Source organism: Bidens hawaiensis, unplaced genomic scaffold (genome assembly GCF_021521415.1).
Source record: "Bidens hawaiensis isolate Kalapana, Puna unplaced genomic scaffold, B.hawaiensis_p1.1 tig00011691_1, whole genome shotgun sequence".
Taxonomy (NCBI): domain Eukaryota; kingdom Viridiplantae; phylum Streptophyta; class Magnoliopsida; order Asterales; family Asteraceae; genus Bidens; species Bidens hawaiensis.
The window spans coordinates 565,095-589,457 of NW_027491924.1; the positions used below are offsets into that span (position 1 = coordinate 565,095).

The 24,363-nt window shown below is 35.2% G+C and overlaps 3 protein-coding genes and 2 pseudogenes across 3 annotated transcripts; 1 reads left to right on the forward strand and 4 right to left on the reverse strand.

Moving 5' to 3' along the window:
* Positions 1–325: 325 nt before the first annotated feature.
* On the reverse strand, positions 326–3,056 carry LOC143538778 (uncharacterized). Its single transcript, XM_077032252.1, has 6 exons — positions 1,907–3,056; positions 1,476–1,843; positions 1,245–1,380; positions 1,019–1,155; positions 781–904; positions 326–690 (listed from the first exon to the last, which is right to left on the reverse strand). The coding sequence occupies exons 1-6, from the start codon at positions 3,054–3,056 to the stop codon at positions 326–328; spliced, it is 2,280 nt and encodes a 759-aa protein (XP_076888367.1).
* A 3,319-nt stretch (positions 3,057–6,375) lies between these two features.
* On the forward strand, positions 6,376–6,894 carry LOC143538779 (secreted RxLR effector protein 161 pseudogene; annotated as a pseudogene).
* Positions 6,895–8,056: 1,162 nt separating this feature from the next.
* Positions 8,057–11,100, reverse strand: LOC143538724 (uncharacterized; annotated as a pseudogene).
* A 1,497-nt stretch (positions 11,101–12,597) lies between these two features.
* On the reverse strand, positions 12,598–15,329 carry LOC143538781 (uncharacterized). The gene is made up of 6 exons (XM_077032253.1): positions 14,180–15,329; positions 13,749–14,116; positions 13,518–13,653; positions 13,292–13,428; positions 13,053–13,176; positions 12,598–12,962 (listed from the first exon to the last, which is right to left on the reverse strand). Exons 1-6 carry the CDS (start codon positions 15,327–15,329, stop codon positions 12,598–12,600), a joined length of 2,280 nt encoding a protein of 759 aa, XP_076888368.1.
* Positions 15,330–18,397: 3,068 nt separating this feature from the next.
* On the reverse strand, positions 18,398–19,350 carry LOC143538725 (putative serine/threonine-protein kinase PBL21). Its single transcript, XM_077032210.1, has 2 exons — positions 18,919–19,350; positions 18,398–18,834 (listed from the first exon to the last, which is right to left on the reverse strand). Exons 1-2 carry the CDS (start codon positions 19,106–19,108, stop codon positions 18,434–18,436), a joined length of 591 nt encoding a protein of 196 aa, XP_076888325.1. The 5' UTR covers positions 19,109–19,350; the 3' UTR covers positions 18,398–18,433.
* Positions 19,351–24,363: the final 5,013 nt, after the last annotated feature.

Sequence of the window (24,363 nt, forward strand, 5' to 3'; positions counted from 1 at the left end):
GCAAAATTTCAATTACAAATCACTTAATTTCTATATTGGTCATTCCTACTCAACACAGGCAATAGATAATTCTACATTAGCATATAGCTAAATTTCAATTACAAATCCTCTAGATGTTACAAGAAATAAAGTTTATCTCCAACCATACTTCATAAATATGAATCCATCTTTGTAGAGCTTTGCATCGGTGGTTTTTCTGCTCACAGATGAAGCATATAGAGCAGATCACTCGTTCTCATTTTAAGTTCACCATACTTCGGTTTTGGTTTGGTCTTGCTTCAAACAGATGAGCACTCTCAAGCCTGATAGCCGTGTACCGGTGGTTTTAATGATAGCAATTACTCAAGTTCTTGGTATGAGCCTTTGACAGGTTAGGTTTCATTTTGATCGCATTGATATCTTGTAAACACAACACTACTTCTTCCATACAAGGCCGGTTCTTGGGTTCTTGTTCAAGACAATTTATGGCGAGGGCAAGGGCTTTAGTAGCTCCTTTTGAAGGATAACATTGTTCTAGTCGTGGATCCATAATTCTGTGGAGTTTTATTTCACCGCTTAAGTAAAATCTAGCACAATCGGCTAAGTTATGATTTACAGCAGGCCGAATTGCATCAAGAACTTTTATCCCCGTTATCAGCTCCATCATCACCACTCCAAAACCGTAAACATCACTTTTAAAAGATAGGCAACCTGTAATTGCATCCTGACATTATGGTTATATATTATAAAACCATGTACGTAGTAATAAAGAATAACGATTATAAACATAAGAAAACGAACCAGTAGCGACGTATTCAGGAGCTGCATAGCCATATGTGCCTTTTACGCATGTGGAGACATGAGACTCTCCATTGACCGGACCTAGTTTCGCCATCCCAAAATCCGAGAGCTTTGCGTTATAATCCTGAAATATTAATATAAAAACTAAGTACTTAACGCAGAACATTAAATTTTTTCACATGTGTGCAACTAAATTGTGTGCACATTTTTAATTAATGGTGATTAGTCTTTTACTCGCCTCATCCAGCAAAATATTTGAGCATTTCACATCCCTGCAAATGACATTATTTTGTGCAGTGTGCAAGAAAGCAAGGCCCCGAGCTACTCCCAGTGCTATTTTAATCCTTGTGTCCCATGGAAGCGGTTCTGTACCTTCTACAAATTGCAAGTTAAAATAAATAAACATGTTTATAAATTTTGAAGTACAATTTTTTCATGTTTTTGGTACGGATTTGAATACGTGCCACTGAAGAGATGCGTGTCCAAGCTTCCTTTTTGCATATATTCATAAACGAGCAGAAATTTCTTCTTTTCCCAGCAATATCCATAGGGCTTAACAATATTCGGGTGGATAAGTTTTTCCAAGAATTTCACTTCTGTCTGTAATAAAAAAACGCACAAAGAAACAGTTTACGACATAATTTTATAATAATTCCCATACGAAAGGTAACATAAGTATTAATTAACTAACCAACCTGCCACTCGTTGAAACCTTGATCGCTTAAGGGACCTGATTTCTTGATGGCCACAGCAAGCCCATAACCAAATGTTACACATTCCATCCACCCTTTGTAAACCTTCCCGAAAGCACCCTCTCCAATGATCTTGTCCTGTTTGAAATTCTTTGTGGCCCTCTTTAGATCGGAATACTTGAACATCTTCGAGTGTGATATCATTGTCTGCCCACTTGGGGACAGTGGCACAATCTGCCCAGAAGCAGTTGCAACGCCGCCACCACGATAGCCAATTTCCACCGCCTCGATGGCATGTTTTTCCATCGTCATGTCTTTCTTATTGTTGCCAATGCTTTGACCAAGTGTCTTTGCATCAGAACTTTTGTGAACTGTGGGAAGAATAGTTAATATTTCTAGAGAAGAACTAGACGATATGCAACTAAATTAAAAACGAGACTTACTTGCACCTTTGGTGAAAAACATTGACCATGCCTTCTCAATAAACACGGATCTTCCAACGTGTTTTTGGTCACTAGCTCTTTGCACACTTTGAAAGGTCCGTGTTGACAAAAACTCGAGCCTAGCAAGAACCACAGTCATCGTGGGTCGATCCTTAGAACGAGGTTGGACGCATTCATATGCAATTTGCCCAAATTCCATCAGGCAGGTACAGGGGACTTGCCCCCTCAAACATCGATCGATAATTCGACCCATACTACCTTCTTTAATGCACTGTCTGGCCCATCCTGCTAGGCTGTGTTGCTGCTCATCCAATGTAAAATCCACAGCTGGTCTACCACATAAAACTTCCAATAACACCACACCGAATGCGTACACATCAGACTTTCGTGTTAGCCTGTGAGTTGTGAAATACTCGGCATCCATGTACCCAAATGTGCCTTTGATCTGATTGGTATAAACATCAGCGGTAGAGCCTAAATGATATGTTGGACCAATTCTGGACACCCCGAAGTCGGATATCTTAGCTGAATAATTCTCGTCCAGTAAGATGTTTGAACTTTTGACATCACGATGCAGGACTCTGGAATTGACACCTGTCCCTGTATGGAGATAGTCTAAACCACGCGCGGCACCTATCAAAATATTAAGCTTTTGAACCCATGTCAGTGGAGAATAATTGCTTCCAATAGCTCTTCTTTTATGCAAATGATCGTCAAGACTTCCATTGGGCATGTATTCATAAACAAGGATCGTTTCTTTTTCACAATATCCTAGTAAATTGACGATATGACTATGACGAAACTTGGAAAGCATCTCAATCTCTGCCCAGAACTCGGACGCCCCTTGATTGGATTCAAGATTCGACCTCTTGATCGCAACATCTATAACTTTCCCGAAGTTAATTTTCCCTTTGTATACCTTACCAAACCCCCCCTTTCCAATCACAAGAGCATCATCAAAGTCATGAGTTGCTAATTTGATTTCTTCAAGTGAAAAACGTATACACGCTTTATCTCGTGGTGATAATGACAAGGATAGATCCTTCTTCTCGCAATCTTCTCCCTCATGTTGTTTCTTTAAGTTATAAATAACTATATTCAATAGAGTAAGGGAAAATATAAAAGCAGTTAAGAAGCACATGCTTATTATAACTAGTTTAGTGCAAGTGTATGGGGTGTTTTGAGTGTTAAGAGTTAACTTTGATCATCCAAATAATATGATATTCTGTGTGACTTATGCTTCCTTAAAACCATATATTTGTGTCATCTTATAATGGACTATCTTTAGACAGCAAATATATATCATCTGAATGATCAAGAAGCAATATTGACATAGGTAAAGAGAAGGAAATTTCAAGAAGGTGCAAAGATTTTCAAGAACATAATTAGTCAAAGATAGGAAAAATAAAAGCACAAAACTTGACTGACTATTAAGATATTAATTTGCTCCTCCTGTTAATGGACATCTGTCATTGTAAGAATTATTATATGGCCAAGAAAGTGTTCCCTGCATTCTCATTAAATATAAAATACAAATAATAGAATATATTATCAATCAAATAATACCAGTTCTATACAATAACATATTATTATTGTTGTGTGCGGTTTGGTGCGGTTTTTAATTGAAACTGAACTGAAAACCAAAATTTTGGTTTTATGACTTTTTAAAACAGTTCGGTTTCGGTTTTTTCGGTTTTTGGTTTTTGGATTTGGTTCGGTTTTGGATGCGGTTTTTTCAATTTTGCTAATCGAGGCAAAGCGTTTTGGGCCAAAATAAACTTGACCCAAGATATTGAGATTGGCATGATATTTGTTTTTTTATTTAAATTAATGATTAATAGAATATTGAATGTTTTGACCTCAAATATTACTAAAAGCTTATAAAAGAGAGATTTAAAATCAAAACTAAAAGTACCAATATTATTATTTAGTAATCATATGCAGAAACCAAATATATTTGTTATTAACCATATTTAAACTAAACAAATAGCTGTCATCGGTAGATTTCCTTTTAATGGTTACGGTTAAGATGTTATGGTTATTTGATTATTATTATTTTTTTGTTATTTCGGTTCGGTTTTTACAAAATACAAAACGAACCAAAACCAATATTTTGGTTTTTGCTAAAGTTCAAAACCAAACTGCCGGTTTCTAATTTGGTTTGGTTTTCTCGGTTTGGTTTTTTTGGTTTATTCGGTTTCGATTCTTTTTTTTTTTCACACCCCTACATGTTATGGGCTATGATTAGTCATGTTTAGATATGTACGAATTGGGAATTAAAAATAAAGAGATAAGAAAAAGATTCAATTAATGGGTACCTGTCAATTACTCACTGATTATGTATTTGTGGGTACATCAACATTCACTTTAATCTCAATACTATTCCTATAACCTATGGCTTAAATTTTTAATTTTGAACTAGCCTACTTCTAAATATTTCATTTCGCTTACAATGGAACTTGAACCCTCACTACTTAGATTTTAGGATGGACTACACCTTTACAAACATATCGGTACCATCTGAAAGTAATCACACGATTCATAAAGAAGGCTCGAAAATCGTGTTTTAACATGTTAGAGACAACATGATGAACATAAGTATAGTATATATATACAACAACATCCACTTTAATCTCTTCACTATTCCTACTTACAACATTAGTCACTTTGTTATTTAAGGATAACTAGTCGAATTCCCCAGCGCGGTGCGGCTGGAATTTAGTTTCGGTCCGTTTTTTGCAGCACAGTTAAAACTTGAAAACGTCGGTTTCATTGGTTCGGTCAGTTACTAATAGACCAGACACAAATGAAACGATCGGTTTAAATAAATCAACCAAGCCTTCTCTGATCTTTATTGCTTGACTGGTTACTTAGACTGTACCAAGCGGTTAAACCTGTGAACCGTGTTGCTTGTTTGATAGTAGGACCAGTTTTCATTACATAACATAGCATTGCATTTAAGATATATAGTTTTCTTAATTTATGCATCCAATCCAAAACTAGTTTACAAGGCATATAAATCAAACTCATAAAATAAAAATGTTATATGACCAAGAAATAGAACATTAGTTAAGATTATATATAATTATATATATCATGTATCTATCTGCAAAAGAAACCTTATCAGCAACAAAAAAACATCATGTACACGGGTCACAAGCACGGTATCCATCTTGTTCTGAGGATGATTGTTGCGAGTCAACGGTCAAACTTTTATTGTTTTCAAACGTTTCAGCTTGAGAAACTAACAATTCGAATGCAACAACAACATCACTAATCAAGGGCCGAAAATTTGCTTCCTCTTGAAGACACATTGCGATTATTGTAACCACAGGGTGCACTGAACGCGTTGAGAATCGACCATGCAGTAGTGGGTCCACCAATTTAAGAAACTTCTTGCGGTCTTTCAGAAAAGGACGAGACTGCATAAATTCAAAAACTTCAATGAAAGAAACAACTTTGACCGTTTACTTGTGAGCGGGTCAAATGTCACCAAAAGTCTAAGTTTAGTTATCAATAATGTGCGTACGGGTTGGTTCGGGTCCAAAATTTCGGTTTTTGAAATTCTCTCGGTTCAGTTTCAGTTTTTATGGTTTTGCTATTTGAGTATGAAAGTTTTGGGCCGAAAGAAAATTTTTGGTCCAAAATAATGAATTTGGACCTAAATCTTTTTATTAAATAATTGTCAATTTATTATTATATAGTTGGGTTAAAATATTCCAATTCGGTTTTGGCTTTGCATGTAATGAAAACCAAAAAAAACAAACCGAGCCGACTTTATAGAAAATGCTCCAGAATAGCTGTCAACAACTAATTACCTTCAAGAAGATTTATCAAGATGCTTTCTTGAGCAATACGTGACCTCTTGGCCAATCAGCTAATGACACCTGAAAGACGTGTCCGCGCCAATTGCGAGAATCAAAATCGTTCGACTTTTACTCGCTTTAGCAGCAAACCGAGGTTGGGAAGTGTATCACTTAGATGTAAAATCCGCATTTCTTCATGGTGATTTGTAAGAAGAGGTGTACGTATTTCAACCAGACGGGTTCGTTAAGAAAGGTCAAGAAAGAAAGGTGTACAGGTTGGCTAAAGTGTTGTACGGTCTACGCCAAGCACCAAGAGCGTGGAATACTAAACTAGACGGGTCGTTAAAGGAACTCGGTTTCACTCGATGTAAACAAGAACAAGCGGTTTACAAACGGTGTTCCGGTCAAAGGCTATTACTCGTTGGAGTTTTTGTGGATGATTTGATAGTCACAGGTACAACTGTGCAAGAAATTTCAAATTTCAAAAGACAAATGGAGTCAAGGTTCGAGATGAGTGACCTCGGGTTGTTGCATTACTATCTCGGGATCGAAGTGAAGTAAAGCTATCGTGGGATAATTTTAAAGCAAAGTAGTTATGCAATGAAGATCATAAAAAAATCAAATCTTTGGGAATGCCACTTGACTTAATTTCCTATGGAACCAGGCTTAAAGTTGTCAAAGGAAGATGAAAATACGAAGGTAGATCCGATTGGTCATAGAAAAATAATCGGAAGCTTAAGGTATTTAACTCATACGAGACCCGATTTGAGTTACTCGGTTGGTTATGCAAGTCGATTCATGCAATCACCAACTCAAGCTCATGCTCAAGCAGTTAAATATATTCTCCAACATCTGAGAGGTTCACCTGACTTCGGTATTACTTACTTGAGAGGCGGAAACAATATGTTGCACGGGTATAGTGATAGTAGTCATGTGGTGGATATGGATGATGGTCGGAGTACATCAGGTTTGATTTTCTACTACGGTACATCACCGATATCATGGGTTTCCCAGAAACAAGGAGCGGTGGCGTTATCATCATGTGAGGCTGAATTTATGGCAGCTACATCAGCTGCATGTCAAGCCTTATGGCTTCAAGGTTTGTTGTCAGAGATGATCGGAGAAAAGGAGGAAATCGTGACGTTGAAGGTGGATGATGCGGGCCAAGTGTAGAAGAGCAGGCCATGGTGTTTCTGAAGGCCCAAGATCGCGTTTCAAAAGGGTCCACCGAAAATGGGCTTAACTTGGGTTATGAGCCTCCACTTATTTTTCCGAAATAAACCTTCTAGATACACTTTTGAGGCATTTTTATGTTTTTTGTCTACTTTTCGGGTTTTGTTTTGGGCTGTTGTTGGGCCTATGGTTGTTTGTTTTGGCCCAAGCCTATTTTGGATTCTCTATTAATATGCTATGAATGTTTGTGACTGATCATAACTAAATACTTAATCTTTTTAAATTCTTGACTTTTGGGTCGAATTTGGGGGCTTGGGGAAGGATCTTCACGGGCATTCCGAGAATCAACGTGGTTAACCTTCAATCTCTATTAGTATGTTGCATCAGTGGATAATTCATTGGCTATTGCCTTGATGAAGAATCCGGTTTTTCACGGGAGAAACAAGCACATCAACGCGTGATACCTTTTCATTCGGGAGTGTATCTAGAGAGAACAAATCAAAGTGGAGCATGTCAGTGGAGATTTACAAAGAGCAGACATCCTTACAAAAGCGTTGCCACGGTTGAAGTTTAATGAGATCCGAAGCTTCATCGGTGTCACAAGATTAGGGGGTGATTGTTAGTGTAATCTTGCGTAAGTGCGGGGACCTAGTTGTCGTACTTACAAACTTAGGGGATTTTTGAATTAGTTTTTCTCTTATTCTTGCCCAACAAGTAATTGTATGGTTATAAATAGGGTTATTTGTAATCAAGTATTCACAACTTAATAATTAATACAATTAAGGTTTAGACTTGAATCTTACCAAGTATTATCCAAAAGTTTTAAATGTTCTAAGTTTCATTGTCTCATATATATCTCTAGATTCTCTACAATATATATATATATATATAAGTTATGATGCCAATTTAATTGTACATTAAAGATACAAGAATCTTATGGGTATTTCACTTGATAGCCTACATAGCACAAAGATAATTCTACATCAGCATATAGCTAAATTTCAATACAGATCCTCCAGATGTTACAAGAAAATTTTATCGCCAAACATACTTCATAAATATGAATCCATCTTTGTAGAGCTTTGCATCGGTGGTTTTTCTGCTCGCAAAGGAAGCATATAGAGCAGATCTCTATTGCTTGTCTCTAGTTCTCATTTTTAAGTTTCCCATATTTCGGTTTTGGTTTGGTCTTGCTTCAAACAGATGAGCACTCTTAAGCCTGATAGCCGTGTACCAGTGGTTTTAATGATAGCAATTACTCAAGTTCTTGGTGTCAGCCTTTGACAGGTTCGGTTTCATTTTGATCGCATTGATATCTTGCAAACACAACACTACTTCTTCCATAGAAGGCCGGTTCTTGGGTTCTTGTTCAAGACAAGTTATGGCGAGGGAAAGGGCTTTAGTAGCTCCTTTTGAAGGGTAACATTGATCCAACCGTGGATCCATAATTTTGTGGAGTTTTATTTCACCGCTTAAGTAAAGTCTAGCACAATCCGCCAAGTTATGATTTACAACATGCCGAATTGCATCAAGAACTTTTATCCCTGTTATCAGCTCTATCATCACCACTCCAAAACCGTAAACATCACTCTTAAAAGATAGGCAACCTGTAAATGCATCCTGACATCATTGTTATAAATTATAAAACCACATAGTAATAAAGAACAACAATGATAAACATCAAAACATGTATCACATTTTTTTATAATTATTAATAACCTTAACTAAACACTCCAAACAGTGGAACATCACAGTAACAATATATTTCGGGAATCGTACTTATCGCATTACGTATATATAAACTTGAAAAGCAATGGATACTCATTTTGAGCTATGACATGTCCATTTTAACCTCTACATAAGCAGGAGATAAGAAAACGGACCAGTAGCCACGTATTCAGGAGCTGCATAGCCATATGTGCCTTTTACGCATGTGGAGACATGAGACTCCCCATTGACTGGACCAAGTTTTGCCATCCCAAAATCCGAGAGCTTTGCATTATAATCCTGAAGTATTAAATATGAGACTTTTAAATCAAAACATCAAAATTATTCACCGTTCACACGTGTGCAACTAAAATTGTATGCACGTGTTTTAAGTAATAGCGATTAGTCTTTTACTTGCCTCATCCAACAAAATATTTGAGCATTTCACATCCCTGCAAATGACATTATTTTCTGCAGTGTGCAAAAAAGCAAGGCCACGAGCTACTCCCAGTGCTATTTTAATCCTAGTGTCCCATGGAAGCAGTTCTGCACCATCTGTAAATTGCAAGTTAAAATATATAAGCATGTTTATATACTTTTTAAGTACAATTTTTTCATGTTTTTGATTCGGATTTGAATACGTACCACTGAATAGATGCGTGTCCAAGCTTCCTTTTTGCATATATTCATAAACAAGAAGAAATTTCTTCTTTTCTGAGCAATATCCGTAGAGCTTAACAACATTCGGGTGGCTAAGTTTTTCCAACAATTTCACTTCTGTCTGTAACAAAAACACACAAATTTACAGTGTTTGATTGTTCCTTAATTTGTAAGCTAGATATTAGATAGTTAACGGTTAAATTTTATAATAATTCTCATACGAAAAGTAACATAATTATTAACTAACTAACCTGCCACTCAATGAAACCTTGATCGCTGTGGGGATTTGATTTCTTGATGGCCACAGTAAGCCCACCACCAAATGTCACACAATCCAACCGTCCTTTGTAAACCTTCCCGAAAGCACCCTCTCCAATGATACTGTCCTGTTTGAAATTATTTGTGGCCCTCTTTAGCTCAGAAAACTTGAACATCTTCAAGAAATTATTTGTCTGCCCATTTGGGGGCAGTGGCACTACCTGCCGAGAAGCAGGTGCAACACAACCGCCATGATAGCCAATTTCCACCACCTTGATGGCATGTTTTTCCATCATCATGTCTTTCTTATTGTTGCCAATACTTTGACCAAGTGTCTTTGCATCAGAACTTTTGAGAACTGTGGGAAGTATAGTTAATATTTCTAGAGAAGAACTAGACGATATGCAACTAAATTAAAAACACGGAACTTACTTGCACCTTTGGTGAAAAACATTGACCATGCCTTCTCAATAAGCACGGATCTTCCAACGTGTTTTCGGTCACTAGCTCTTTGCACATTTTGAAAGGTCCATGTTGACAAAAACTCGAGCCTAGCAAGAACCACAGTCATCGTGGGTCGATCCTTAGAACGAGGTTGGACGCATTCATATGCAATTTGCCCAAATTCCATCAGGCAGGTACAGGGGACTTGCCCCCTCAAACATGGATCGATAATTTGACCCATCCTACCTTCTTTAATGCACTGTCTGGCCCATCCTGCTAGGCTGTGTTGCTGCTCATCCAATGTAAAATCCACAGCTGGTCTACCACATAAAACTTCCAATAACACCACACCGAATGCGTACACGTCAGACTTTCGTGTTAGCCTGTGAGTTGTGAAATACTCGGCATCCATGTACCCAAATGTGCCTTTGATCTGATTGGTATAAACATCAGCGGTAGAGCCTAAATGATATGTTGGACCAATTCTGGACACCCCGAAGTCGGAAATCTTAGCTGAATAATTCTCGTCCAGTAAGATGTTTGAACTTTTGACATCACGATGCAGGACTCTGGAATTGACACCTGTCCCTGTATGGAGATAGTCTAAACCACGCGCGGCACCTATCAAAATATTAAGCTTTTGAACCCATGTCAGTAGAGAATAATTGCTTCCAATAGCTCTTCTTTTATGCAAATGATCGTCAAGACTTCCATTGGGCATGTATTCATAAACAAGGATCGTTTCTTTTTCACAATATCCTAGTAAATAGACGATATGACTATGACGAAACTTGGAAAGCATCTCAATCTCTGCCCAGAACTCGGACGCCCCTTGATTGGATTCAAGATTCGACCTCTTGATCGCAACATCTATAACTTTCCCGAAGTTAATTTTCCCTTTGTATACCTTACCAAACTCCCCCCCCCCCCCTTTCCAATCACAAGAGCATCATCAAAGTCATGAGTTGCTAATTTGATTTCTTCAAGTGAAAAGCGTATACACGCTTTATCTCGTGGTGATAATGACAATGATAGATCCTTCTTCTCACAATCTTCTTCCTCATGTTGTTTCTTTAAGTAATAAATAACTATATTCAATAGAGTAAGGGAAAATATTAAAGCAGTGAAAAAGCACATGCTTATGAGTATAGTCAGCTAGTGCAAGAAAAGAAGATCCTTAAATCTAAAGATGGAGTTGATCTTGGTGTATGGGGTGTGTTGAATGCTAGAGTTGACTTTGATCATCCAAATAATATGATATTCTCTGTGACTTGTGCTTCCTTAAAACCATATATATATGTGTCATCTTATGAGTGGACTATTTTTGGATTGCAAATATATATCATCCAAATGATTAGGAAGCGAAATCGACAAAGGGAAGAGAAGGAAATTTCAAGGAAGGTGCAAAGATTTGTAAGAACATAATTAGCCAAGACTGGAGAGTAAAAATCATAAGACTTGACTGTCATGTTATCTTGATGCCCACGAAGCCACCCTAATTGTATCACTGTCATTATGATGCGTACACATTATAAATTAAGAAGAAAGACAGAAACAGAATCAGTTATTTATTCGGTACCTGCCAATTATTCATTGATTGTGGGTTTAAGTACACCATTGACTAATAGCATTAGGTTAGGAAAGTAGATATACATCAACATCCACTTTAATCTCAACACTATTCCTACTTACAACATTAGTCTCAATAAGAACCTCAACAGCAATTTAATCGAATTATGCCAATGAATTTGGTTGAACTTTTTGGTGTGAAAGAAGGTGTTTGTTCCTTATTAACTTATGTTTATGTTAATCACTATCCTAAGTTTAGTTCAATTGCTATCTATGTTTTTAGTTGTTAACACTGGGAAGGTGTGTTTGAGAATAAGTGTGTATTCAATCACACCGGTTCATACCATAGGGGTTTAGATTCACTTTGTTATTTAAGAATTACCATCGTGTATTCATATATTGCAGGCCTCATACCTCCAAATGGATCGAAACTTGAGAGTGATGCCTGGTGTTTAAGTTCTGTTCTTATTTAATCCATATTTATTTAGCTGCTCCAGAGATGAATCTACTAACTTTTGGGCAACAACTCCAACCATCAAGCTAAAAAATCATTAGGTGGATCCGGGAGTTGCACCGCCATCAAGTTTTAAATCTTCTAGATTTCATTGTTTTATATTTGTCTTTACATGATATATGAGTTATGATGCCATTTTAATTATACTTCAAAGACACAAGAATCTTATGGCTATATATATCACTTGATAAGCCTACACAATATGAAGAGCAAGTAGTCATAACCAGCAAAATTTCAATTACAAATCACTTAATTTCTATATTGGTCATTCCTACTCAACACAGGCAATAGATAATTCTACATTAGCATATAGCTAAATTTCAATTACAAATCCTCCAGATGTTACAAGAAACAAAGTTTATCTCCAACCATACTTCATAAATATGAATCCATCTTTGTAGAGCTTTGCATCGGTGGTTTTTCTGCTCACAGATGAAGCATATAGAGCAGATCACTCGTTCTCATTTTAAGTTCACCATACTTCGGTTTTGGTTTGGTCTTGCTTCAAACAGATGAGCACTCTCAAGCCTGATAGCCGTGTACCGGTGGTTTTAATGATAGCAATTACTCAAGTTCTTGGTATGAGCCTTTGACAGGTTAGGTTTCATTTTGATCGCATTGATATCTTGTAAACACAACACTACTTCTTCCATACAAGGCCGGTTCTTGGGTTCTTGTTCAAGACAATTTATGGCGAGGGCAAGGGCTTTAGTAGCTCCTTTTGAAGGATAACATTGTTCTAGTCGTGGATCCATAATTCTGTGGAGTTTTATTTCACCGCTTAAGTAAAATCTAGCACAATCGGCTAAGTTATGATTTACAGCATGCCGAATTGCACCAAGAACTTTTATCCCCGTTATCAGCTCCATCATCACCACTCCAAAACCGTAAACATCACTTTTAAAAGATAGGCAACCTGTAATTGCATCCTGACATTATGGTTATATATTATAAAACCATGTACGTAGTAATAAAGAATAACGATTATAAACATAAGAAAACGAACCAGTAGCGACGTATTCAGGAGCTGCATAGCCATATGTGCCTTTTACGCATGTGGAGACATGAGACTCTCCATTGACCGGACCTAGTTTCGCCATCCCAAAATCCGAGAGCTTTGCGTTATAATCCTGAAATATTAAATATAAAAACTAAGTACTTAACGCAGAACATTAAATTTTTTCACATGTGTGCAACTAAATTGTGTGCACATTTTTAATTAATGGTGATTAGTCTTTTACTCGCCTCATCCAGCAAAATATTTGAGCATTTCACATCCCTGCAAATGACATTATTTTGTGCAGTGTGCAAGAAAGCAAGGCCCCGAGCTACTCCCAGTGCTATTTTAATCCTTGTGTCCCATGGAAGCGGTTCTGCACCTTCTGCAAATTGCAAGTTAAAATAAATAAACATGTTTATAAATTTTGAAGTACAATTTTTTCATGTTTTTGGTACGGATTTGAATACGTGCCACTGAAGAGATGCGTGTCCAAGCTTCCTTTTTGCATATATTCATAAACGAGCAGAAATTTCTTCTTTTCCCAGCAATATCCATAGAGCTTAACAATATTCGGGTGGATAAGTTTTTCCAAGAATTTCACTTCTGTCTGTAATAAAAAAACGCACAAACAAACAGTTTACGACATAATTTTATAATAATTCCCATACGAAAGGTAACATAAGTATTAATTAACTAACCAACCTGCCACTCGTTGAAACCTTGATCGCTTAAGGGACCTGATTTCTTGATGGCCACAGCAAGCCCATAACCAAATGTTACACATTCCATCCACCCTTTGTAAACCTTCCCGAAAGCACCCTCTCCAATGATCTTGTCCTGTTTGAAATTCTTTGTGGCCCTCTTTAGATCGGAATACTTGAACATCTTTGAGTGTGATATCATTGTCTGCCCACTTGGGGACAGTGGCACAATCTGCCCAGAAGCAGTTGCAACGCCGCCACCACGATAGCCAATTTCCACCGCCTCGATGGCATGTTTTTCCATCGTCATGTCTTTCTTATTGTTGCCAATGCTTTGACCAAGTGTCTTTGCATCAGAACTTTTGTAAACTGTGGGAAGAATAGTTAATATTTCTAGAGAAGAACTAGACGATATGCAACTAAATTAAAAACGAGACTTACTTGCACCTTTGGTGAAAAACATTGACCATGCCTTCTCAATAAACACGGATCTTCCAACGTGTTTTCGGTCACTAGCTCTTTGCACACTTTGAAAGGTCCATGTTGACAAAAACTCGAGCCTAGCAAGAACCACAGTCATCGTGGGTCGATCCTTAGAACGAGGTTGGACGCATTCATATGCAATTTGCCCAAATTCCATCAGGCAGGTACAGGGGACTTGCCCCCTCAAACATGGATCGATAATTCGACCCATACTACCTTCTTTAATGCACTGTCTGGCCCATCCTGCTAGGCTGTGTTGCTGCTCATCCAATGTAAAATCCACAGCTGGTCTACCACATAAAACTTCCAATAACACCACACCGAATGCGTACACATCAGACTTTCGTGTTAGCCTGTGAGTTGTGAAATACTCGGCATCCATGTACCCAAATGTGCCTTTGATCTGATTGGTATAAACATCAGCGGTAGAGCCTAAATGATATGTTGGACCAATTCTGGACACCCCGAAGTCGGATATCTTAGCTGAATAATTCTCGTCCAGTAAGATGTTTGAACTTTTGACATCACGATGCAGGACTCTGGAATTGACACCTGTCCCTGTATGGAGATAGTCTAAACCACGCGCGGCACCTATCAAAATATTAAGCTTTTGAACCCATGTCAGCGGAGAATAATTGCTTCCAATAGCTCTTCTTTTATGCAAATGATCGTCAAGACTTCCATTGGGCATGTATTCATAAACAAGGATCGTTTCTTTTTCACAATATCCTAGTAAATAGACGATATGACTATGACGAAACTTGGAAAGCATCTCAATCTCTGCCCAGAACTCGGACGCCCCTTGATTGGATTCAAGATTCGACCTCTTGATCGCAACATCTATAACTTTCCCGAAGTTAATTTTCCCTTTGTATACCTTACCAAACCCCCCCTTTCCAATCACAAGAGCATCATCAAAGTCATGAGTTGCTAATTTGATTTCTTCAAGTGAAAAACGTATACACGCTTTATCTCGTGGTGATAATGACAAGGATAGATCCTTCTTCTCGCAATCTTCTCCCTCATGTTGTTTCTTTAAGTTATAAATAACTATATTCAATAGAGTAAGGGAAAATATAAAAGCAGTTAAGAAGCACATGCTTATTATAACTAGTTTAGTGCAAGTGTATGGGGTGTTTTGAGTGTTAAGAGTTAACTTTGATCATCCAAATAATATGATATTCTGTGTGACTTATGCTTCCTTAAAACCATATATTTGTGTCATCTTATAATGGACTATCTTTAGACAGCAAATATATATCATCTGAATGATCAAGAAGCAATATTGACATAGGTAAAGAGAAGGAAATTTCAAGAAGGTGCAAAGATTTTCAAGAACATAATTAGTCAAAGATAGGAAAAATAAAAGCACAAAACTTGACTGACTATTAAGATATTAATTTGCTCCTCCTGTTAATGGACATCTGTCATTTTAAGAATTATTATATGGCCAAGAAAGTGTTCCCTGCATTCTCATTAAATATAAAATACAAATAATAGAATATATTATCAATCAAATAATACCTGTTCTATACAATAACATATTATTATTGTTGTGTGCGGTTTGGTACGGTTTTTAATTGAAACTGAACTGAAAACCAAAATTTTGGTTTTATGACTTTTTAAAACAGTTCGGTTTCGGTTTTTTTGGTTTTTGGCTTTTGGATTTGGTTCGGTTTTGGATGCGGTTTTTTCAATTTTGCTAATCGAGGCAAAGCGTTTTGGGCCAAAATAAACTTGACCCAAGATATTGAGATTGGCATGATATTTGTTTTTTTATTTAAATTAATGATTAATAGAATATTGAATGTTTTGACCTCAAATATTACTAAAAGCTTATAAAAGAGAGATTTAAAATCAAAACTAAAAGTACCAATATTATTATTTAGTAATCATATGCAGAAACCAAATATATTTGTTATTAACCATATTTAAACTAAACAAATAGCTGTCATCGGTAGATTTCCTTTTAATGGTTACGGTTAAGATGCTATGGTTATTTGATTATTATTATTTTTTTGTTATTTCGGTTCGGTTTTTACAAAATACAAAACGAACCAAAACCAATATTTCGGTTTTTGCTAAAGTTCAAAACCAAACTGCCGGTTTCTAATTTGGTTTGGTTTTTTCGGTTTATTCGGTTTCGATTCTTTTTTTTTTTTTTTTCACACCCCTACATGTTATGGGCTATGATTAGTCATGTTTAGATATGTACGAATTGGGAATTAAAAATAAAGAGATAAGAAAAAGATTCAATTAATGGGTACCTGTCAATTACTCACTGATTATGTATTTGTGGGTACATCAACATTCACTTTAATCTCAATACTATTCCTATAACCTATGGCTTAAATTTTTAATTTTGAACTAGCCTACTTCTAAATATTTCATTTCGCTTACAATGGAACTTGAACCCTCACTACTTAGATTTTAGGATGGACTACACCTTTACAAACATATCGGTACCATCTGAAAGTAATCACACGATTCATAAAGAAGGCTCGAAAATCGTGTTTTAACATGTTAGAGACAACATGATGAACATAAGTATAGTATATATATACAACAACATCCACTTTAATCTCTTCACTATTCCTACTTACAACATTAGCTACTTTGTTATTTAAGGATAACTAGTCGAATTCCCCAGCGCGGTGCGGCTGGAATTTAGTTTCGGTCCGTTTTTTGCAGCACAGTTAAAACTTGAAAAAGTCGGTTTCATTGGTTCGGTCAGTTACTAATAGACCAGACACAAATGAAACGATCGGTTTAAATAAATCAACCAAGCCTTCTCTGATCTTTATTGCTTGACTGGTTACTTAGACTGTACCAAGCGGTTAAACCTGTGAACCGTGTTGCTTGTTTGATAGTAGGACCAGTTTTCATAACATAACATAGCATTGCATTTAAGATATATAGTTTTCTTAATTTATGCATCCAATCCAAAACTAGTTTACAAGGCATATAAATCAAACTCATAAAATAAAAATGTTATATGACCAAGAAATAGAACATTAGTTAAGATTATATATAATTATGTATATCATGTATCTATCTGCAAAAGAAACCTTATCAGCAACAAAAAAACATCATGTACACGGGTCACAAGCACGGTATCCATCTTGTTCTGAGGATGATTGTTGCGAGTCAACGGTCAAACTTTTATTGTTTTCAAACGTTTCAGCTTGAGAAACTAACAATTCGAACGCAACAACAATATCACTAATCAAGGGCCGAAAATTTGCTTCCTCTTGAAGACACATTGCGATTATTGTAACCACATGGTGCACTGAACGCGTTGAGAATCGACCATGCAGTAGTGGGTCCACCAATTTAAGAAACTTCTTGCGGTCTTTTAGAAAAGGACGAGACTGCATAAATTCAAAAACTTCAATGAAAGAAACAACTTTGACCGTTTACTTGTGAGCGGGTCAAATGTCACCAAAAGTCTAAGTTTAGTTATCAATAATGTGCGTACGGGTTGGTTCGGTCCAAAATTTCGGTTTTTGAAATTCGCTCGGTTCAGTTTCAGTTTTTATGGTTTTGCTATTTGAGTATGAAAGTTTTGGGCCGAAAGAAAATTTTTGGTCCAAAATAATGAATTTGGACCTAAATCTTTTTATTAAATAATTGTCAATTTATTATTATATAGTTGGGTTAAAATATTCCAGTTTGGTTTTGGCTTTGCATGTAATGAAAACCAAAAAAAAAAAAAACCGAGCCGACTTTATAGATTTTCAGTTTTTGGTTTGGGTTTAGTTTTTTCGGTTTTGTCATTTGAGCTAGAATAGTTTTGGGTTAAAAAGAAAAACTAGGCCCAAAATAATTAATTTGGACCTAAATCTATTTTTTTTAATTAATAATCAATTGAGTATTATACATTTGGGCCACACTATTAACTAAAATCTTATAAATTACTTAAAATCAAATATAAAAAAGGAAACTCTATAAATTTAGTTCGATTTGGTTTTCATTACATGCAAACTAAAACCAAACCGAAAGTTCGGTTTCTACAAACACATAAAACCAAAACTGTCTTTTGTTTCAATTCGGTTTTTTCAATTTCGGATCGGTTTTTTGGTTGCACGCACACCTGACACCCCTAGAACATATTTTTACAACAATGCAGCTTTTTACCAGACCAGTGATAAAAATGGTCTATTTCAAGCTAAAGTTTGACCAGACCAGTCATAAAGAAAAAAGTCAACTCACCCAAGAAACTAAAATTTGTTCACCAGGGTTCTTGGTTGAATCGACAGCCCTACGTCCGGTAACCAGCTCCAACAAAACGACACCGAAGCTATATATATCAGATTTTATGGTTAGTTTCCCACTCATTGCATATTCAGGAGCACAATAACCATATGTACCCATAACACGTGTTGACACGTGAGTGTTATCGCCAACCGGGCCCAGTTTAGCTAGTCCAAAATCTGAAAGCTTCGGATTGAAGTCATCATCCAATAATATGTTTGAAGATTTTAAATCACGATAGATTACAGGTGGATTTGCTCTGCAGTGGAGATACTCGAGGCCACGAGCTGCACCAACAGCAATTTTTAGTCTCGTGTACCAATCGAGTGGCTCTTGATTAGGCTCAAGATCTGGGAATTAAACATATCATGTTAACAATTAAAATTCTCTCATTATTATTATTATTATTTTTCATATTTATCAATAAAACCTACCAAATAGATGATTTTCCAGGCTGCCAAGTGACATGAACTCATAAACCAACAACCTTTGATCTCCATGTGCACAAAAACCTGTCAAAGTAACAAGATTCGAATGCCGCAATAAACTCAACATCAAAACCTCCACAATAAACTCCTGGTTCCCTTGATCACCATTAAGGTTAAGTTTCTTTACCGCAACCATCTATTCATCAAACCGAACACCATTAATCCCACAATCATATAAACAAAATGCTTATAAGTTATAATCATACTAACAATACAACTTACTTTCCCTGAATCCAACTTGCCCTTATAAACACTTCCGAATCCGCCTTCTCCAATCAAATTATCATCTTTGAAATTCTGTGTCGCAATAACGAGCTCTTTAAGTGTAAAACAATGCGTCGCGTTAGCTCTCTTACTACTAAACCCTTTCTCATCTATACACCATACACCAACATTAAATCATTAATATTATTATATCAGCTAAAACATCTAAACATAATAACATAAATGCTTAATTATTATGTGCTTACCGGTAACGCTCTTACGTATACTTCCCCTAAGTTATTATATAAATAATCACATTAAACCGTAAACTACAACGATTAATCGAGTGTAATGTACGTACGATTTATGGTTTTAATTATCGAACCTGCTTCGTTGGATGCGATATCATCTTCGTAGTTTTTGACATCTTTTGAGCAAAACTTTATGCAAGAGAAGCAAATCATCTTCAATAACTGATGTTAATTAACTTATCAATAATATGCACATTATGTAACAAATATCCTAAATATTTCTTCTAAAAAGCAAAAAAAAAAGTATTTATGCAATGTATCCAGCAAATCAACGCGGTATTGCCTAAAAATTGTGATCATGAAGCTAGAAAAAATATTAAATATTAAATAACAGTAAGTAGTTGTAATTGGTTTGAATTTGGTGAATCAGTGGTGTCCGCATTTAACGCTATGTATGAACATACATAGAATGTAATTATGGCATTTGACGTGTGGGATATGGTTGATGCCAGTATGAATATTGATAATTATGTATTTAACGTGAAATAAAAGTTAGGATATCTCACGATAAAAGAAATATATATTGCATAAATTTATCTTTCTTGGTATATTAATGGTATTAATTTGGAAAACAAAATAACGCATATTTCGTATTCTATTTATTGAAAATATTCAAAATTAATCTAAACTATTTTTTTTTTTGAATGTTGTTATTATTATATATAATAATTTACAACTTTGGTGCCGGAAAGCTCTTGTTGAGCCACTTTGCGGCACCCTATTGGTAGAATTTGTTTTGTTTTTTTTTTGTTTCGGCCCGTAATGAACGTAACGAAAACTTACTGAATGTGAATTTTGTTTTTGTTTATTTCTTCATTATTTTGTTTTAGTTACGGTATCGTGTGGAATGTGACAGAAACCAGCTGAATTCACGTAGACTCACCGAGTTTGTTTTAGTTGCAGTACGTAGCGAAACCGACGGAATGCTATTTTTGTTTTTTTAGTTATGTAACCGTAACCAACATGATGAAAACCGACTGAATTCGCGTAGACTCAACCGCCTCATTGTCTGGGATCAATAACGGTCGGGATTTACCAACAATTGAGTTTTGCCGATCGACGCCACGCCATTGGTTCACCCCAATTTTTATAATATTTTTTGTTTTATTTTTGTCTTAGTTTCGATACTGTAATGCACATGACCAAAACCGACCGAATTCACGTCGACTTACCGTATCAACGCTTGAGTTTTACCACTGTTAGGTTTTACCGACCTGCCCGACGCAACACGCTGAGAGAAATACAAGTTGTTAAAATAAAAGTGATATACTTACCTAACACTTAAAAAAGGAAAAGTGGTATTTTATTTGAGAGCGATCGATCGATCTGGTATCCGTATTCCGCATGAGAGTTATGGATTTGAACTTATGGTATGGCCTTTTTGTTTGAAGTTTGGCTGTACGTTTTAAATATGTAAATTTATAAATATAGATATTTTATTATCTATTATTGATTTTTTCATATATTGTTATAATATAGCGATATACATTAAACTTTTAGATATGTACATTGTTTTTTTTTGTTGTTGTTGCAAGTATGACAAAAATGTATAGCTTTTCTTATACGTTGGTTTTCTTATTTCTTTTATTTTTATCAAGTTGTAACACGTACTATAAAGGTTTTTAATTTATTATAATATTGTTAGTTTCTGACCTAAAACTGGACTGATGGTGGATTCAAACATCAGGTTAGAAAACATTGACAAAACCTTGATCCTAATAAGTTAATATTAATAAATATAAAACAAAGATATAAAGAAGAGATTTGACGTTTTGTTATATTAAAAAAAAGAACCTGGTGATGCACGGAATACTTAAAAGAAATACAATTAAGCTATATAAATTAAGAGATTAAATTTGAAAAAATAAACTTCTATTTTATCAAATTAAATTGTTTTATAAGTTTAAATTATATTTTTTAATATTCATACGAATACGTGGTGTATTCTCACATAATTTCTTCATAATCACGAAAAAGATGCACATAATAATTTTATAAGTTGGTACATTCATGTGAAAAGAAATAGAATAGGTAAACGGACTTCTACATTTTAAAAGTTAATAACAAAAGTTAAATCGTTCCAGCAGAGCAGACTAATAAATAATAATCCACATATACCAAATTAGTGTGTTGCTCATTGCTATTGTTTATTTCCCCTTATTGTGGGCTTTTCTAGTGGACCTCATTAGGCCCAAAATTTCTTTTATAACAATTTGGGAGTCATAAGTCATAACTGTTCACGAGTCGAGTCGAGTCAAGTCGAGTCGAGTCGAGCCGAGTGAAGACTTGCTCGTTATTTTGCTCGTTTACAACCGAGCCAAACCAAACGACTGAAATTCGAAAAGAGTCAGAATCGAATCTAGCATTATTCGATCGAACATCGGGCGATTTCCGAGCATTATTTATTTCTTTTTAACTCTAAAATTTTCAATAAGAAACAAGTTACGCCGTAAATAATATATTTTGTATACAAATTATTAGTTTTTAGACAAACGTGTAATATGTTGTAAATTTTTATGAGAAACAAATCTGAAGTGAGATATAATAAACACATATACAAATTTCTAGTATTACGAAAACTTGAATCGAACAAATGAAACTGTAAAATTGACAAAATTGGGAAAAATTTAAAAGGTTTAAAAAATTGTATACTTATATTTTATGTGTGTTGTCTATATATTTATATATGTGTTCATATATAATTATATATAAAATAAATTAAAAATATTCGAGCTGAGCCGAACCGAACCGAGTAGACCTTTGCTCGTTGCTTGGCTCGTTTACAAACCAAACCAAACCAAACATAATGGCTCGTTTACAATCGAGCGGAAAAACGAGCGAGCATTTTCCAAGCAATTTCCGAACTAGAGGTGAGCGGTTTGGATGGCTCATAAAATCAAGAATGCATTGGGTTCAAGTTTTTAATTTTACTTTTTTTTAGATAACATAAAATCTCTAATCTACATATATTCTACTTACAAAATTCATATCTCACACACACACTTGATTTATATAAAAATAACTAATTAGAAATTTTATATATTTTTTATATTTATTTAGCTATATGAGTCTGAAATTTTGGATATTTGGATTTCAGTTATTCAAAGTTTCGGATATGAATACGAATATTGAAACTTATTGTACAAAATTTTTGGATATCCGAATTTGAATACCCCTATGTTTTGACTAGTGCACGGTTCGATGGGTTTAATTATTAGCTCGACAAAATTAACCAATTGGTTTTCGGTTTATTTAGATAAATTTTTGATTTTCGGTTTGGATAATAAGCGGTTTGGTTAATAAGCAAAATCAAATTTGGGCTAGAAATTTTACATAGAAATAAATAACATAGATTTATAAATACATTAAACAAAAATATAAATACATGAAGCGAATGAATAAATACATGAAACAGTGATAGTAAACATGAAATACATGAAATGGAGATATAAAAGTTGAACATATGAATGGTTTAGTTCAGTTTATTTGATTTTCGCTTAAGTTCGATTATCACTCACCCCTAAGGGGGTGTTTGGTACAGAGAATGGAATTGTAGAGAAATGGAATTGCAGAGAAAGAGAATTGGTCTGGAGAATGAGAATTGACTGTTCTGTTTGGTAGTACAGAGATTTCAGTAGAGAAATATAGCTGAGAATCATTTCTCTTGTTTGGTACATAGAAAATAAACAGAGAATTATATCAACTTTATCATTAGCACAAGCATTTTTTTCATAACAAATATTTATTAAAAAATAAAAAAACATATAAAAAGATGCATAAATTCCAACCAAAATATGCATTGATCAAACCAATTCACATACAAAACATAGTTTTAAGCAAAAAACATCAACCATGGTTAAAACCAATTCACATACAAAACATACTTCAACCATACACAACTATCCCATTGAACCATCGGTATACAACTCGACCATCTCAATTTTCTCTTCTATTGTCAACGCAATTGGTGATAGTTTTGTAGGCCTAGTCCCCATATAGGCCTTTGCCAGCTCAGCAGGTGAAGCCACATCATCTTCAAAGGCCTGTGATGATCCAATTACAGATGAATTTCAAAGCTAAAACAAATAACTACAAGCAAAATAATACAACTTACTCTTGCAATGACAACAGGTGTAGAAATTGCAGCATCAAAGTTCACAGTCTCCCTCTCTACTACATGTTTGATCAATGTCCCACTTGTAAATGCATCAGTTTTCGAAGCATGATATGATGAAAAGGGTATCTATAAACAACAAAGCAAAAGTAACTTTTGGGGGGAAAAATGTGATATGAAAAATAATAAACTTACATTTACAGCGGCTTCCTGAGACACATTCCTTGGGTCTTCATTAGTCCCTGATCATAGTAAAGCCTTAGTAAGGAACATAGAAAGAATTAAAAAACCATAAATATATTTTAAAAACCAGGTAGCAGCAAGGTAAAAATAAAAACTTGATTGGTTGTCCATAATAAATATAACTAACACTATAATTAAAATTTGTCTAATCTTATTGGCTGATACATACTTTATGATTCGTAGTAATACATAATTTAAAAACTTTTGCAATGTGAATGAAATTATTGTCAGCTTTTTGAACAATAACCCTGCTATGTTTCAGTTAAAATTTTAAGCAACAATGAAGTCCATATAACTTAGATTTTATATCCCCCAACGATGTTGTAACCTCTACTGTGGGTTATGAACTTTTTGGCTTAGCCATTACCAAATCAATGGCAATGATATCAACATTTTATTTCTAGTCAACACAAGACAGTCACATTCATAAACAGTCCTGTAAGCTAGATACTTAATTACAGGCTCTTAACAAAAGTGAAACAAAAAAAAGGTTTTTCATGACGATAGTCAAGCATGGTT